Source organism: Cylas formicarius, unplaced genomic scaffold (assembly GCF_029955315.1).
Source record: "Cylas formicarius isolate icCylForm1 unplaced genomic scaffold, icCylForm1.1 PGA_scaffold_1__22_contigs__length_36826433, whole genome shotgun sequence".
Lineage (NCBI taxonomy): Eukaryota > Metazoa > Arthropoda > Insecta > Coleoptera > Brentidae > Cylas > Cylas formicarius.
In genome coordinates, this window is record NW_026844264.1 from 33,016,457 (window position 1) to 33,032,052 (window position 15,596).

Here is a 15,596-nt window from a genome sequence, read left to right on the forward strand (position 1 = left end):
CTCGAAAATTTCTGCTTGTTTTTCAGAAATTCTATTTTGTGTCTTGAAAATTTATGCTCGTTTTTTAGAAATTCTATTTTGTTTCTCAGAAGTTTTGGACTTGTTTCTCGGAAATTTAGACTTGTTTTTCATAAATTCCTACTTATTCCTGAAAAAATTTTGCCTAAGTAAACTAAAACCCTATATTTTTGGTAGCCTTTCATAATGACCAATGTAGAGAGCTACAATTTTCATACTTGTAGTATCATTCCGGGTGCAAGAGATTTGAAAAAGTATCATTGTGTAACGTTATCACTAGTACAATATTTGCCAATGTTTGCCATGACTTTGATGTTTGACGAGATGTGAAAAACACTTTATACAGGTACGATAAATTATCTTCATTTTACGTGTTTTTTTCTTATTTCTCAGAAATTTCTGCTTGTTTTTCAGAAACTCTGATTTGTTTCTCGGAAATGGCGACTTGTTTTTTAGAAATCCTGACTTGTTTCTAGGAAATTTTGACCTGCTTTTCACAAATTCCGACTTATTTCTGGAAAGTTTCGAGTTTTCAAAAATTCTTACTTGGTTCTCGGAAAATTCAATTTGTTTTTCAGTTATTCTGACTTGTTTCTCGCAAACTTGGACTTGTTTTTCGGAAATCCGGACTTGTTTCTTTCAAATGTCGACTCGTTTATCAGAATTTCTGACTTGTTTCTAGGATATTTTGTCCTCTTTTTCAAAAATTCCGACCTGTTTGTCGAAACTTTCGACTTTTCAAAAATGCGTACCTGGTTCTCGGAAATGTCGACTTGTTTTTCAGTTATTTTGACTTGTTGCTTTGAAATTTCGATTTGCTTTTCAGAAATTCCCACTTGCTTCTCAGAAATGTCTACTTGTTTTTCACCAATTCTGACTAGTTTCGAAAAAAAAATGCCTAAGTAAACTGAAACCATTCTTTAATTTTTTGTATCCTTTCGTAGTAAGTTGTATCGGAAGCTACAATGTTCGTGTTTGCAGATTTCATCTAGAATACAGGGTGAGCGAGATATTTAAAAAAATATGGTTGGAAATCGCTATTGATGGTACAATTTTTTATATTTGCCAATATACGACAAAACTATATTTTCGTATTAAAATCTCCGATAACTCTGTTTCAGAATTATCGGCCTATACACTACCTTGGTGCTGGTCGCCTCGCGTATACTTAGGGGCGTGTTCGCTGAGCAGGTGGCCAAGATCATGTTCGAAGACCTTCCCAACGTGGACCGTGTGCTCCAGCTCTGCCTGGACGTTTACCTGGTGCGGGAAGCAAGGGAGTTCGCCCTCGAGGAAGACCTCTTCGCCAAATTGATATTCCTGTTCCGGTCGCCAGAAACCATGATCAAATGGAGCAGACCGAAGGAGGAGCTGGAGGACGAGGACGATCCAGAAGCGAGTTAGGGGCAAAAAGGGGGGCGATTTCGACTTTAAAACCAGAAAAAAATACCGCTGACGCGGCGCAAGATGGCGGGAAACTGATCTGATGGAAAGTTTTCGAATTTTTACATATTTCACGGGATTAATGGGATCTGGTCTTGGGTTTATCTCCGACCGCGGGTATTTAAGTTCTAACGGCCAGTTTTTTTTAATGGTATCTTTGGTATACGCACAATTTTAGGAAGTAAAATTATTAACGCTTCGTACGTATTTTTTTTTTCTTATAAATCATATACGTAAATTTTATATTTTAATACGCGCGCCTTTATCGATTGTGTTTTTTCTTTTGTTTGAATGTTATGTTTTCGCGAAATAAACTTAAAACACCATTTTCTGGTAGTTTGATTTCGAGCTCGAGCTCGCCCAGGGTAAATAGGATATTTTGTTTGTCATAGTTCCAGCTCTCCCGACTTTTAGAATCTTGAAATTTTTGTTAAAAATATATGCGGAATGCACAAACGCAATTTATTTCCAATTTTTAGTTACCAGGATCGCTATTGAGCCTCTCGATTTATAGAAGTTGTCAAGAGGGAAACGCGGTGACGTCATTAAAGTGCCAACGTGGCGAATTCACCACAAGAAAACCTGATTGCATCCAGAAACGAACTTTTTTAATATTCTTGTAAAAAATAAACGTCAGAATCGACAGGGTTCTCATAAAATAAAGATAACCACTCAACCTTCCTTCAATTTTTTGAAGTTGTTGAAAGAACCTTAAGGCAATTGTAGCGTGCCCTGGAATTAAAACAAGCGCAAAACAAACATTTATAAATCCGGGTCGAAGGACCAACAAATGTTGCGGAAACTGCCGGAGCTCCTACAAAACTGAGTTTGTTAAGAGAAATACGATTTCAAATCCGGAGAAATTCAACTTTTTTGAGCGAAGCGTTCACTCAAAGTCGTACATTTGGAGAGCGTGCAATCGTAGGTAATGATAATCAAATCCACGTCATTTTTCTATGAAACGTGTGTGACTTAAGAGCCGCCACGGAGAATAAAATAAATCTGATTCCAGCTGGCACTGGGTTTAAAACTCTGGATCAATACTAGCATAATTTTTGAATTTATTAGGTGTGTGTAACTAGACGCGCGCGGCTGAGAGCTCATCGACACCGGCGCATCCGCCGTAAAATGGAATGAAACGCGCAGAGACCCGATATTAAAGAAAAATAGTTTTCTTCCAATAGAATTAGAAGCGTTTTTATTTTTTATCTTAAAAATGAAAACGGATACAACAATAAGATATTGCTAAAGTGTTGTTTTTCTTTAAGTGTCGGACGTCGCGCGGGGTCCCCGCGCACGCGCCGAAAATTAGAAATCGATAGCCGACGCTGCAGAAGCTCAACATCGGCCATGGATTTCAACGTGAAAAAGATCGTGAAAGACGCGGGCACGGCGCTCAGCAGGGTCGTCCAGGCACGTAACGAGTGATCCGCACCCGGGGCTCTTTTTGAATACCCGATTTCCGTATTGCAGCTGACCGAGGAGAAGCTGGGCAAGTGCGAGAAGACGGAGCTGGATCCGCACTTCGAGCGGCTCCTCGAAAGGGCGGAAAACACCAAGAAGCAGACGGAGAAGCTGGTGAGGAGCGCCGAGGCGGTCCTGGTGCCCAATCCAAGCAACAGGATTGAGGACTATATCTACGAGAAGATAGACAAGCAGAAACCGCCTCGGTTGAGCAATCTCGAGTACATGGGGCTCGATATGGTCGAAACCGGAACCGTTTTGGGTGCCGGCACCCCTTACGGTGCGACGCTGGTCAAGGTGGGACAGTGGGAACAGAAACTGGGACAAACCGAGCGGGAGTTCATCGGGATTGCAGGGATGTGCTTCACGCAACCCCTGAAAAGGTTCCTCGACACCGAAATGAGGACGATCGCCAGGGAACAGAGCACCCTCGAGATGAAAAGGTGAGGCTGGACACAAATTATTCCGTCTTTTGTCCTTTTCCATTTACAGCCAATAATTTACCCAGAGAAATGAAAATTAGCGGTTTTTTTTCAATTTTTGCCCGAAAACCACACACTGCGTATATAATTCACGTAGACACTATAGCCCTGGACCTCCTGTGTTTCCTGGTTCATGAATTTTTCCAATATCATAAACAGTTTTCGAGAAAATATTTTTTTTTCTGAAAGCACGCAGTACGCAGTGAATGGCGTCATCGCGTCTAGACACGACATTTTTCCAAAATTGTAGCTCTTGAAGACGTCTATAATACCGTTTGAACCAACTAGTCCCATTTTCGACGAATTTTGATTTACATCTAATAATTTACCCCCGAAAAGAACAATTTTCAGGGTCTAGATTTTCGTCCATAACTAATAGACCCCCAACAAACATAATTTTTTTTTTTAAATACTTTTTGAACTAACAAACTACTAGCTATATAAAAAATGGACGATACTGATTTCTAAAAATAACTTCATGCTCTACAAAAAAGGTCCCTTAACATTTTATTAAAAAGCGATTTTTTGAAAAAGTTATTCGCGATTTAAGTATTTTGAAGTAATTTAAAAAATAACAATTGCTTTGTTTCACTATTGAAAATTATTCATCTTTTAATAGATATTTATTTTCAGACGAATTCATACGTATTTATAGATTTCTTCTCTGGTCCCTCGATTTTATATAACAAAGTTATGATGTGAGACCTGCAAGTGGTGAACCGACAATTCTGTATGGTCTTAAGTCTTCCGATATTTTTAACTATCCCCGTATGTACCCTAATTCTAATTCCGGATATTGCTTTAGAGAAGTTAACATTTTAATTGAGTACAAAACTGCCAATCGTCTTAAATTTTCTGCATCAAGAGACTAGAACATTGTTAAAACAATTGCAAATGGTTGCTATCAAGGCAGACTTGACCATTTTTAAACAATATGGCTATTGTCCAGAAATCGAATGATAATTATATTCAAACTGAAATATCTTAAAAACGGCTAGATGAAGTGTCAATAAACTATATGTTTTTGAAATCAGGAAAAAAGATCTAAGATCTAAGATTTAAGATTCCATTTTTTAAAAATGATGTTATTGTCATTTTGACAGCTTGCGATCCTCGTTTGTTTCTTCTGACGTTTGCATAAAATAACACAGCAAAAATCTTCAAACTTTTGCATTTGCACTATTTTTTCTTTCAAAATTAACCGTGTAGGTGGATGTCAAAATATAATAAATAACCCAGTACGACTAAGCTTTCTTGAGAGATATTTTAGCGGAAAGTGAAGTGTTCAACCAAATTCGCCAGTGGTGAAGCAGCTCCAAATATAATTTCTTTAAAAAATTGACCGGTTTCCCTTTTTTTTAAGAAACTTCCACAGGCTCCTGCAATCCTATTCGCAAATCTTCTAGATTCCCCCTGCTGGAGCTAATTTCTATTAAAAAAATGTCTATTAAAAATGATCCAAATATTCAAATTCAAATTTTCGTTGGGTATGTCTTTGTTTCAATTGCTATCGACGTTACGGTTCGTTTCAGGCTAGACTTGGATGCTTGCAAAAACAGGGTGAGAAGGGCGAGGAGTATGCTGGGCCAATCGGTAAGTACCTTAGGCAGACTGGTCACGAGACCTAATCAGGGTGTTTTCAAGGGAGAAATACCGGCGGAATTCGCACTGGAGCAGGTGAGCGCAGGCGATGTTTGCTGTTTGCTGAGTTTCGGCAGGAAAAAATGTATTCGAATGACGAGGAAAAAACACAACAATGACGGAAAAATTTTATTTCAGGGAAAACCGTAATTAAACAATAACGTTTATTTTCGGAAAATCAATGCTACACGGTTTTAGTTAATTAATTTTACGCATAAAACAAGTGAAACTAATTTGCTGTTATACGAGGTGTGTTCAAAACGTAAGTTGACTTTTAAGTTTTGTAAAAGATTATTTATTTATTCAGCATTTTGAAGGAATCCCAACTTTTCGTGATAGTTTCCAAAATAAGATTTTAAATATCATGCCCGGTATCTCTTAAAGTCTTAAAAATAAAAATTATTTTTCACAATAAAACGGACATGAAATCTGAGTTGAAAGCGCATATCAGAAGAACTAACACTGCACGAAAATTTAGTTATAGTACTATAAACGTAACATCAGTACAAAGCTGGTCTAACTGTGAAAAAGGAGCAATAAAAGAAGAAAATATTTTTCGAGAACGATTAGTGGCGGAGTTGATCATTGAACTAGGTGATAGTGACGATTTTTTAAGTGACTGATACTTTATTATTATTATATTTAATATTTTGTATATTAATAATGAATCAGAACGTAAGAAATTGTTACTTTGCACTAATTTTTTTGTGTACATGTTTCAAGAATTGCTCTGCGTAAACGATTGAAAACATACTTATATCCCGCTTGTTAGTGTAGGTAGATAAATTCCGAGGACGGTCCTGGAATGGTTATGGGTAAGGGTAATTAATAGTTAACCGCGCTATCGGTTGTAAAAGCACTATATTTCTGGTCGAAGTATACTCATATTGCATCCCTAAGTTTCTCTCTATTTCCTGTTTCCTAGAAAACCGTGCCACCATAAAACATACAAAAATTCCTTCCTTTAATTTCACGTCTGAGAGAGCGGGAAATTTTCCACATAAGTATTTAAATCATGCTTTATTTGAAGCAAAAATTAATTCAAAAATATTGCGCGATGAAAACAAGAAATCGTTTTTCTATTAGTCCAGTCCATATAACACCGAAAGAATGAGAAATACAAAATCCCGGAACCTTTGTTGACCTGCGTGGTTCCGAATCACTTCTCAGTTTGGTTGAAAACCACCGTATCTATAAAGATTCGAATCATTTTAAGTTAAAAATATATAAAAAATTCTGCCAACGTTTTTTTTATCTATTTTATCCTTTCCGAAACAGTTAATTTCTTAGTTTCTTAGTTTCTGATGACGCGTCATCGGGCCCTGTTGCCGGATCGTGCAAAACTTCCTCGTTTCAGGCGGAACAAGACTTGAGAGTGGCCCAGTCCGAGTTCGACCGGCAGGTGGAGATAGTGAAGCTCCTGCTGGAAGGACTCGGCTCGTCGCAGGACGAACACCTGAAATGCCTGCACGACTTCGTCGAAACGCAGGCCAGATTTTACTCGCAGTGCGCGACTGTTGCAGCCCAGTTGAGAAGGGAACTGGACAAGTACGGATGGTTTTTTATCGAAAATTCGTCTGTAATTTCTAACCGCGTATTTTATTGACATATCACCATAGCAACGGACGAATTTTAGCGGACATTTTTTGTAAACACGCGTCGCTATGGAAACCTGTCAACAAAATCAACCGGCGTAGAATCTTCTTACTGAAGTCGCATTTTTTTCACCTCTAGTGATGTGACTAGCGATAATTTCTGAAATCCAAACCATAGTCATCGGATATCACTTTTTTCCGGTATATACGAGGCTTGTCGAAAACTATGAATTTTACTTTTAAATTTGACAATGTTGTTCAAAAAATTGGTCGAAACAACATACCGGAAATAATAATAATAATAATAATAGCTATATAATAGAGATAATATAGGGTGTTTTCTAATTGAATGTTCATTATTAAGGGGGCCATTATTGGATCCAATTTAAAAAGAATACTGCAACTTTTTTACTGCGTATATTTTCTAACTGTAATAAAAAATCGAAATTGAAAGTTAACAATTTGTTTATGACAAATTATTAATATAATAAACAACTAAATTGCTAATGGGAAAACAAGTTTGTTTGTTAATATGTAGAGAGGTACAGTTTCCGGAATTCGAACTGTTTTTAATAAATTTTCTCGTCTATAAGTAGCTTTTTTTCAAAAACCAAAATCCAAACAGTACTTTTTACCACCTTTAATTGTTTATAACTTTTGAAATTTTTAATGCACCAATCCACATAATTTTAATAATAGTATGCTCAATTAACGTGATTTTAAGCTCATTAACTAGGTTGAAGGTTCAATGCAACAAAGCGAATAGGAAAATTAACAGGATCTGTTTGAAAAAGCGAACATTTAGGAGTAAAAAAGGCCTTTGGTCAAATCAAATACGAATATAACCTTTGAAACCATAATAAGGTGCTGAAACGTGGGAAATGATAAAAAAAAGCGAAAACCATTTTTTTTGTTCGAAAGCTGTCAGAGTGGAATACAATTACAATATTTATTTCGTTAAGTATTCAGGTGAGAAGGACGATACTAAACTACCCCACTAAGTGTGGTGTGTTTTCTTTTCAGTTGCTGCAAATCCGGCCCTGTCCTGCGCCTGAACAGCGAAGAGTTGGAGTGTCTGAATTCCAACGCGCAGAACGATTCGTACAACAACGTCGACCTATCGAGAGTATAAATTTTAATAGCACTTCTTCCATTTACAGCTTCTCCTTTCTCACTCTAATTAGCTCGCCACTACGTTTCTGCGCGTAGGGTTGCCAAATATAGATGGATATATACTGCGGTCTGGGATATTTCCCTGTATATTTTGGCAGACATTGAGAGCATGCCACTGATTTCTCTTGAAATAAAAATTACTCTTGCAATCTCCAATCATTTCTAAAGAAATTTCATTCCTTGATTTTTTTCAATCCGATGTACTGTTTCCGCTTAAAAAAATAAAAACCGATATTGTTATGACCATGCAAAGAAGTTCTTGTTTTTTAATGTGAAAACCGTACATCGGATGGAAAAAAATCAAGAGATTAATTCTTTGGAAATGACTGGAGATTGTAAGGAGAATTTTTATTTTGAGAGAAATCAGTAGCGTACCATCAACATCTGCCAAAATACAGAGGTAAAATTCCATACGCCCGCCACTGGTGTATTTTTAAAAAAACGTGGTACACTAAATAATGCATCTTGATACATAGTAAATGTGTGTCAAATTTAATTCAAATATTTAAAGTGGTATTACAGACACTAAAAAAATATTTATTAATTTTTTTTTTAATTTTACATATTTGCATTTCAAAAGTTAAGACGTTTAGGACGCATGTTCATATGTTCAAAAATCGTAGAAAGCAGCCTCTATATCTGAAAGCAAACACTTAGAAAAGCTTTAAATAATTTTATGAGGAACTTTCTGCAAAATTCGAGAAAATATAACAATTTGTATTTTCAATTTTTCTCCGTAAAATAGGTCTAGGAATTGGTACATTTGGAGCATAAAACATGCTTTTAAATGAAGCCACGCAAAGGAAATTTCTTTTTTTATATATAAACGATCAAAATTGCACAAAAAATTCTCGTCATAAATATGTAAATAATAATATAATAATAATAATAATAAAATAAACTATTAAACATTTTAAACATTATTATTATTTTATTAATTGAATGAAATGCTTCTAAAACTAGCTGACGTAATACATCCTAATAATATTCAATCAATTATCTAATATGGCGCAGTAATCTCAAGATCATGTCTGACATATTTTGGGCTTTACGGACAACAACGGAAAATTCAATTTTTACGTTTTTTCGGACTTTGCAATGAAATTCTTAAACATTTTAATAATCTAACCGGCACTAAATATAAATCGGTAAGTTTGGCAACCCTGTCTTATGGTCGAGACTAGTGCTAGTGTTGCGTTACAAAATCGTAATATATCTAAAATACTCTTTAAGATCGACGGAAGTAATTTTAAATTTAAATCGGTCTATAGTCAATTACCATGTCGCATTTCATTTGACCGCAGCTGTACAGGGTGTTCAATTTAAAATGGACGTACGCCTCTGTTTATCTTTCCGAAATGAAGTCTACTGTCATGGACCGTTTGTTGTAATCTCCGTGTTGTTGAAATAAAAGCAATAAAGATATGTTTCACGTTGGGACGTATTTCATGTTCCCCTTTGCCCCCCTAACAATTAAAAAGAGAAAAGAGAATTTTTGTATTCAAAATTGAAGATCGGTCTTTAACCGAAAGAAATCTCTCAGACAGTCCCTGATTAACCATCACATATTTTTGCGCCTAGAAAAATATATTATTTAAATAAACCTCCATTTAATTAAAAAAAAACAATTTCGAGGAGAAAACGATTTTCGTTCGTTTCGCAACGGTGCAAACGCGGTTTCTAAAATTGTTAAAAATGGGCGCGGTCTCAATGCTCTATCTAGAACGGTTCACAAGTTATTAGTGTTTTTTCGAATGGTTACAGAAAACAGATTTCGTCGCGTCTAAACCGACCTTAACCAGTACACTCTGTCCCAAAATAGAGTGTCTCGACTTTAGAGCTTTTGAATAGAATGTTTTTTCGTAAAATACAGAGTGTTCGAAATGATATTAAGTGTCTTAAATTTGCAGCTATCGACTTCAGATTTGATGGTAAAATAGAAAGTATTATCTTTTTAATTTTTTTGGGCTATTTTGGTTTTGAGGCAAAAATTATATTCTTGAACCAGGAAATTAGGGAGATCCGGGGCCAATGCTTTCATTTCGAGCGTTTTTCGTACCTAAAACAAAAATTGACGTTTTTTCGTGGGTACATGAAAAATCGTAAATGGTGAGATAATTTGGAGTAAACGGTATCGTAAACCGCGTCAGGGGCTATAATTTTCATTTTTACAGTTTTCGTCTATTGTACGGGGTGCGCGAGAAATTTGAAAGAATATCTTTGGAAATCGCTATTACTGGTACTGGGCTATTCATTATATCTTGACATCCAAATGAAGGATGAATTTTGAAATATAGAAAAAAGTGTAGATACAAAAGTTTGAAGATTTTTCCTCGTTTATCTTATGCAAATGTCCGAAAAAACAAACGATGATCGGAAGGTGTCAAAGTGACAGCAACGTCATTTTTTTTAATGGAATGCACTCTATATTATTAGCTTAAACATATAGCTTATTGATATTTCATTAAGCCGTTTTTGAGATATTTCAGTTTAAAATTAATTATCATTTTTGACCGTCAGGTATAGAATATTATATAGTAGCGAGCTTATACAGGGTGCACTCGCACTACACAGGAGCATTACTTCGAGACACACTCTATACGGGACAATTCTAGTGACTTGTCGCGTGTCGCCGATTTAAGCAGCAAATTTTGCTTCAAAAAACGGCAATTACCTTTTTGCCATGTTAAACGCTCCTAAGTGGGGTCTAAGTGGATCCCGAAATCGTTATCGTTTCATAAACAAGACGACGAAATATCGAATTTCGATTCGATAATCGAACGTTTCTAATCTCCCGAACGTGTCGCGGACTGCATTATAAATATCCAACAAAGATATCTGGAGAATTTGAACTTTGAGTTAGCCTTTTAAAGGCGGATAAGATAAAGTAAAATAAAAACGATATCGGTGGTCGATTTTAGTCGATTCTAGTGGTGCATCTCGCAAAGGAAGGTGAGTTGGAGTATCGACGTCCATATTTACGTTTTTTTTTTCTATTTGATTCGACGTTGTAGATGCCAGCGCAGCCTTTTACCCTCGACCTGTCCCCTCCGGGGGAGGAAGCGATGCAGATCGCCAAAACGGAACTCCGGGAAACTCCGGAGAACGTGGCCCAAGGGTTGGCCGAACTCAGACAACTGTTGAGTCAAGACGACACCATCTACTACAAAGACGACGACAAAGTGCTGACGATGTACCTCAGACCGTGCAAATTTTACGCCAAGAGCGCCTACGAGCTCGTGAGTCGCCATTTTTAATTCCCTTATCTGTGTTTTAAAAAAAAATGTGATTTGATTTCGAGTGCACCCACTCCGAAAACAAAACAATATTTTTTTGGTTCCGCATATTCTTATCGCCGCGATGCGACTCGTTTAGAAGTCACCATACTTAAAATGCGTACTTTGCCTAACATCCCTTTCTTGCCTTCAGGATAAGCTGGTAATAAAAGTCTTGATTTTTTGGCTTTAGTTACCGTGCTTTCAATTTATCTTGATAACATTTTAATTGGCTTTTTTGTTTTTGGAGGTGTTAATGTAAACAAAAAAACAAAATATAGAGTTATTGGCCAAGTTATTTTACAAGTGACGTATAAATCAAAACACTATTAATTTACTGACATATAAGAATACATCATATATTTTTAAATGGAATACCCTGTATATTATATATGTGTTTAACAGAATATCTTTTTCTTTATATGTTAGTGCACTCGTTTTTGACAAAGAAATTTGCAGAAAACGTATTAAATGCTAAAAGTGTATACGGGAATCATAATGTTTTAAACGGAGAAAATAAGGCATGCATGGATTATATGAAGCACATATAAAGAGACAGGTATTTCTAGGTGATCAACTCACTCAGTTTTGAGAGAATATAAAAATAATGCATTTAAATTTCGTAAAACTCAAAGACTAAGAGCAAAACAATGTCAAAGGAGGATGCAGCTTTGTTTGGATTTTTTAAATATACATAATGAGAATAATAATTTTTTGAAAAACATTTTATGGAGTGATAAAAGTCAATCAATCAATTAATGTATGTTGTGGCATCATAGATGAGTATATTTGAGGTCCGATATGTACAGATCAAAAGTTAAACGGAGATCAATATTTGCAACTTTTAGAGCACCAAATAGAACAATATTTACCCCAAATAGAGCAATATAGGATAGGGAACGGCGGAACCATGCATTGGCCAGCCACATATTTAGAAAGTTATAGAATTTTTTACTTTAGTGTGTCTTTTGTTCTACTTTAATTTGTAAATAATTACTGTTGTTTTGGTTTTGTTAAAAACGAGTGGACCAAAATATAAAGTGTGTTACATCATTGTAGTCTAAAATATTTTATTAAACACATATATAATATAGAGAATGTACTAGGTACCGTATTCTGAATATCTTTTTTTAACTTCTTAAAGCAGTCAATAGTTGCATTTTGCTTAAAAATATTTACTCTGCGGCAAGGAGCTCCTTCAAAATAATTATTTTGTACTTCCACCTGCACCTGGCATCTAATCTAAGACCAAAGTATTAACGATTTTTTCGGAGTGTTCAATTGGTTTGTTAGAAAGTGAAAAATACAGTAATCCATTTAGGCCTTTTTTAAATAACTGCTTCATTTTGTTTATTTTATATGGACAATACTTGTATTTAAGTATAAACAATAATGACCTAAACAAATCGGAACCATACGGAAATCTTTTTTTTCTATTTACTAATATGAGAGGTTCGTTATAAGATATCCCTTAAATTTGACAATAACTGATAAATGTTTCTTTTTTCTGTTGTCAAATTCATATGTTCTAAATGTCGACATTTTGAACTGGCCTTTTCTATAGCAATAGTCCCGTGGGAAGTAATCAAGGGTGGCGAGGTCAGGGGAACTGGCAGGCCGAAAATGCTCTGAATATCTGCGGATGACGCACGTTCAATTTATTCGATGTACATGACGTCCCAAATAAGGTTCCCTTATATGAAAATTTTTGAACCATCTCTTTTCGCAACTGACATTGACTGATTCAGAATTGCTGTATTCCTATTTTAGATTATGTTTTTGTTCAAGGATATAATTACTCCCTTGGTGTTTTGCAGTTTTGAGTATGTAATGTAATGTGACGTAAAGGAACTTTTTGATAATGTAGGTAGACGGGAAAAGGGGCAAACTCGTCGTACCGGCTATAGCTGATATAAAAAAGTGACGTTGCTTTATTTCCCAGATGAAAAGGATCGCAGAATTCAAGAAAAAGTACGCTGATATTTTGGACAACCTCCTACCGGCCGACGAAAAAGTGGCCTTCACCCAGCGCAAGGTGGTGAACGTCCTCAAAGACCGCGATCACAAGGGCAGACGCGTCCTCATAGTTAATTGCGGAGGTAAACCTCTCGAAAAAGCTAGCCCAGCTTTACTAGCACTAAACAGCTCCCGTATTATTTTGAGGTTGGAACGGCACCTTCCTAGGTCAAGGCTTGCCCTACCACAACCATTAAACGCCTTCAAGTCCATCAAGACGTTTGGTGACGAACCGGGTGTAACTTTTGAATGGTTTCAGCTATCTGGGATCCTTCGTTGGTCACCACCGATCAGATATTCCGAATGTTTTACTTAATCCACGAAGCCGCCCTCCTGGAAGAGGAAACCCAGATCCGGGGTGTCGTGGTGATCATGGACTACGACGGTCTGTCGATGAAACAGGTGAAAGCCCTCGGCGTGTCCTTCAGCATGAAACTGCTCGGGTTCATTCAGGACGCGATGCCGCTGAGACTGAAAGAAGTCCACATGGTGAAGGAGCCGTTCGTTTTCAACATGGTGTGGCAGATATTCAAGCCGTTCATAAGAGAAAAGCTAAAGAAAAGGGTGAGCACGTTACCTTTTTTTTCTCAATTGTTTCTTTTATTTTTTTCACGTATCTTGGTGATTTTGCAATTGAAAAAAATTACCACTTACTCTTTTGGAACATAATAATTTTGAACGAGAAACGGTTAAATAACGAAAATACCAAAAACGTTAGCAAATATGAGACCTAATTCTGAGTCCTCATTTCGTTTACTGATATTATAGGTTAGGAAAAAAAAGAAATGCAATTTTTGTAATATTCATTACTTTTCAAATTAAAAATTAAAATAACACATCATGACTTCTTAGCCGTACCCAGCAACATAAAAAGTAATCTCCTACCTATGGGCATTCATTGGTAACGACTTACCACAGAATATCACTTATACAATGCACTCATGGTACAAATAACATTCGATTATAATACAATTTTCACTAGTGTGAAGTTATAGAAAATAGGATTCGAAACACGTATAAGCAAATATGCGAAACATACTAAACACGTGTATTCAAGTCGAAAATCAGCAGCAGGGTGTTTTCTAATTGTAAAGAAACCTTCATAATAATGTATGTCCAAAAGTTTTCAAACATAAAATATAAAATAAAACCTGGCACATATGGACTATGTCAAGCATTATACCACAATTTTTTTAAAACGCACCAGTAAGAATTTCACTTGTCTATTTTGGCAGCCATTGATGGTACGCCACTGCTTTCTCTTAAAATGAAAATTATTATTACAATCTCCAATTATTGCTAAAGAAATTTAATTCCTTGATTTTTTTTTACATTAAAAAATAAAATCCTCTTCTCTGCATAGTCATAACAATATCATTATTTTTTTAATTTCCACATTAACCATATTTTTGCCAATGAAAACTCTCATGCAGGCGTAGAATTTAAACAACAGACAATTTTGTTAAAAAGTATTAATAGTTGGTAGTGTTAATAACAGTAGTTTATTACTTACCATGTTGTTAGGATCTTATGTCATTTCATTAAAACTGTAAAAGTAAAACAAGTCTCTTATTTTTCACAAGAAAAATGTTCTCTCTTAAACCTGCGCAGTAGCGACCACACAGTAGATGTTTCATTGGTATTATAGACATTAAATAATATACTTTATTTTTAAAACTTTACTTTCTTTGAAAAAACACCCTGTATATGAAAGTAAGACAGATGAATTTAAAATTGGCTAATAGTTTTTTCATAAACAACCAATATAATAGCAATAGTCATAGAAAGAGGGAAGGGTAAACAATGGAAAACTTGGTATATGACGTACTAAACAAATATTGTGGGTTTTTGTAAGATTTTTCGGAAAAAAACGGGAATATATAAGGTGTGCTATGTAAGAAAAACTTTTTAGAAAAATTAAAATATTGGAAAAACTATTAGTTGTCCCGTTTAAAAAAACGCAACTTTTTAAGCCAACGAGATAATCATATCATCAATCATAACAAATACACAACACACAAACACTTCAACACGTTTTACTAGAAATTAATTGGAACACTAGTTTTTCGAAGAATAAACGATCGACGAGAAAGTTTTTATTACATTTGATTTATTTATTTATTTACAACTTTTTTTTGCTAAAAATTTTATATGTCATGATTTTCTTGTTCCTTGCAGATGCCTCAGTTAGCGTAAGGATAAAAAGACAAATATGGGTTTAGCTTTAGGTTCACGTTGCTGTCGTTTTCAGATATTCTTCCACGGTTCGAAAATGAACTCTCTGCACAAGTACATCCCCCCCACCCACCTGCCTAAGGAATATGGCGGGCAGTTACCGGCTATCGATTACAGCGGCGACGATTGGTACCCTTGCATCGAAAGCCACGTCGAACATATCAAAATGCTCAACTCCTTCGGCTTCCGCAAGAAGTGACCTACCAGCGTGTTTTTTTTTTAATATAGATTAAGAAAAGTTAGGTTAATTTTCG

At 35.7% G+C, this 15,596-nt stretch overlaps 3 protein-coding genes across 3 annotated transcripts in view; all 3 read left to right on the forward strand.

The window, feature by feature from the left end:
* LOC132697169 (piezo-type mechanosensitive ion channel component) overlaps positions 1–1,781 on the forward strand; it is a 38,764-nt gene extending 36,983 nt beyond the window's left edge. The window contains exon 41 of the mRNA XM_060662463.1: positions 1,140–1,781. Coding sequence (XP_060518446.1) covers positions 1,140–1,422 — 283 coding nt within the window. The 3' untranslated portion in view covers positions 1,423–1,781. The remainder of the gene's footprint in view (positions 1–1,139) is intronic.
* A 1,001-nt stretch (positions 1,782–2,782) lies between these two features.
* On the forward strand, positions 2,783–9,252 carry LOC132696992 (endophilin-B2). Its single transcript, XM_060662217.1, has 6 exons — positions 2,783–2,874; positions 2,935–3,368; positions 4,940–5,000; positions 5,052–5,084; positions 6,406–6,596; positions 7,667–9,252. The coding sequence occupies exons 1-6, from the start codon at positions 2,812–2,814 to the stop codon at positions 7,773–7,775; spliced, it is 891 nt and encodes a 296-aa protein (XP_060518200.1). The 5' UTR covers positions 2,783–2,811; the 3' UTR covers positions 7,776–9,252.
* A 1,284-nt stretch (positions 9,253–10,536) lies between these two features.
* LOC132697430 (clavesin-1) lies at positions 10,537–15,541 on the forward strand. The gene is made up of 5 exons (XM_060662946.1): positions 10,537–10,768; positions 10,831–11,055; positions 13,034–13,190; positions 13,367–13,671; positions 15,359–15,541. The coding sequence occupies exons 2-5, from the start codon at positions 10,831–10,833 to the stop codon at positions 15,539–15,541; spliced, it is 870 nt and encodes a 289-aa protein (XP_060518929.1). The 5' UTR covers positions 10,537–10,768.
* Positions 15,542–15,596: the final 55 nt, after the last annotated feature.

Coding starts and splice junctions, on each gene's coding strand:
- LOC132696992 (XM_060662217.1), top strand. CDS start 2,812: ATGGATTTCAACGTGAAAAAGATCGTGAAAGACGCGGGCACGGCGCTC. Junction 5,001..5,051: donor GGAGTATGCTGGGCCAATCG/GTAAGTACCTTA, acceptor GGTGTTTTCAAG/GGAGAAATACCGGCGGAATT. Junction 6,597..7,666: donor TTGAGAAGGGAACTGGACAA/GTACGGATGGTT, acceptor TTTTCTTTTCAG/TTGCTGCAAATCCGGCCCTG.
- LOC132697430 (XM_060662946.1), top strand. CDS start 10,831: ATGCCAGCGCAGCCTTTTACCCTCGACCTGTCCCCTCCGGGGGAGGAA. Junction 11,056..13,033: donor CCAAGAGCGCCTACGAGCTC/GTGAGTCGCCAT, acceptor TTTATTTCCCAG/ATGAAAAGGATCGCAGAATT. Junction 13,191..13,366: donor CCTCATAGTTAATTGCGGAG/GTAAACCTCTCG, acceptor GAATGGTTTCAG/CTATCTGGGATCCTTCGTTG.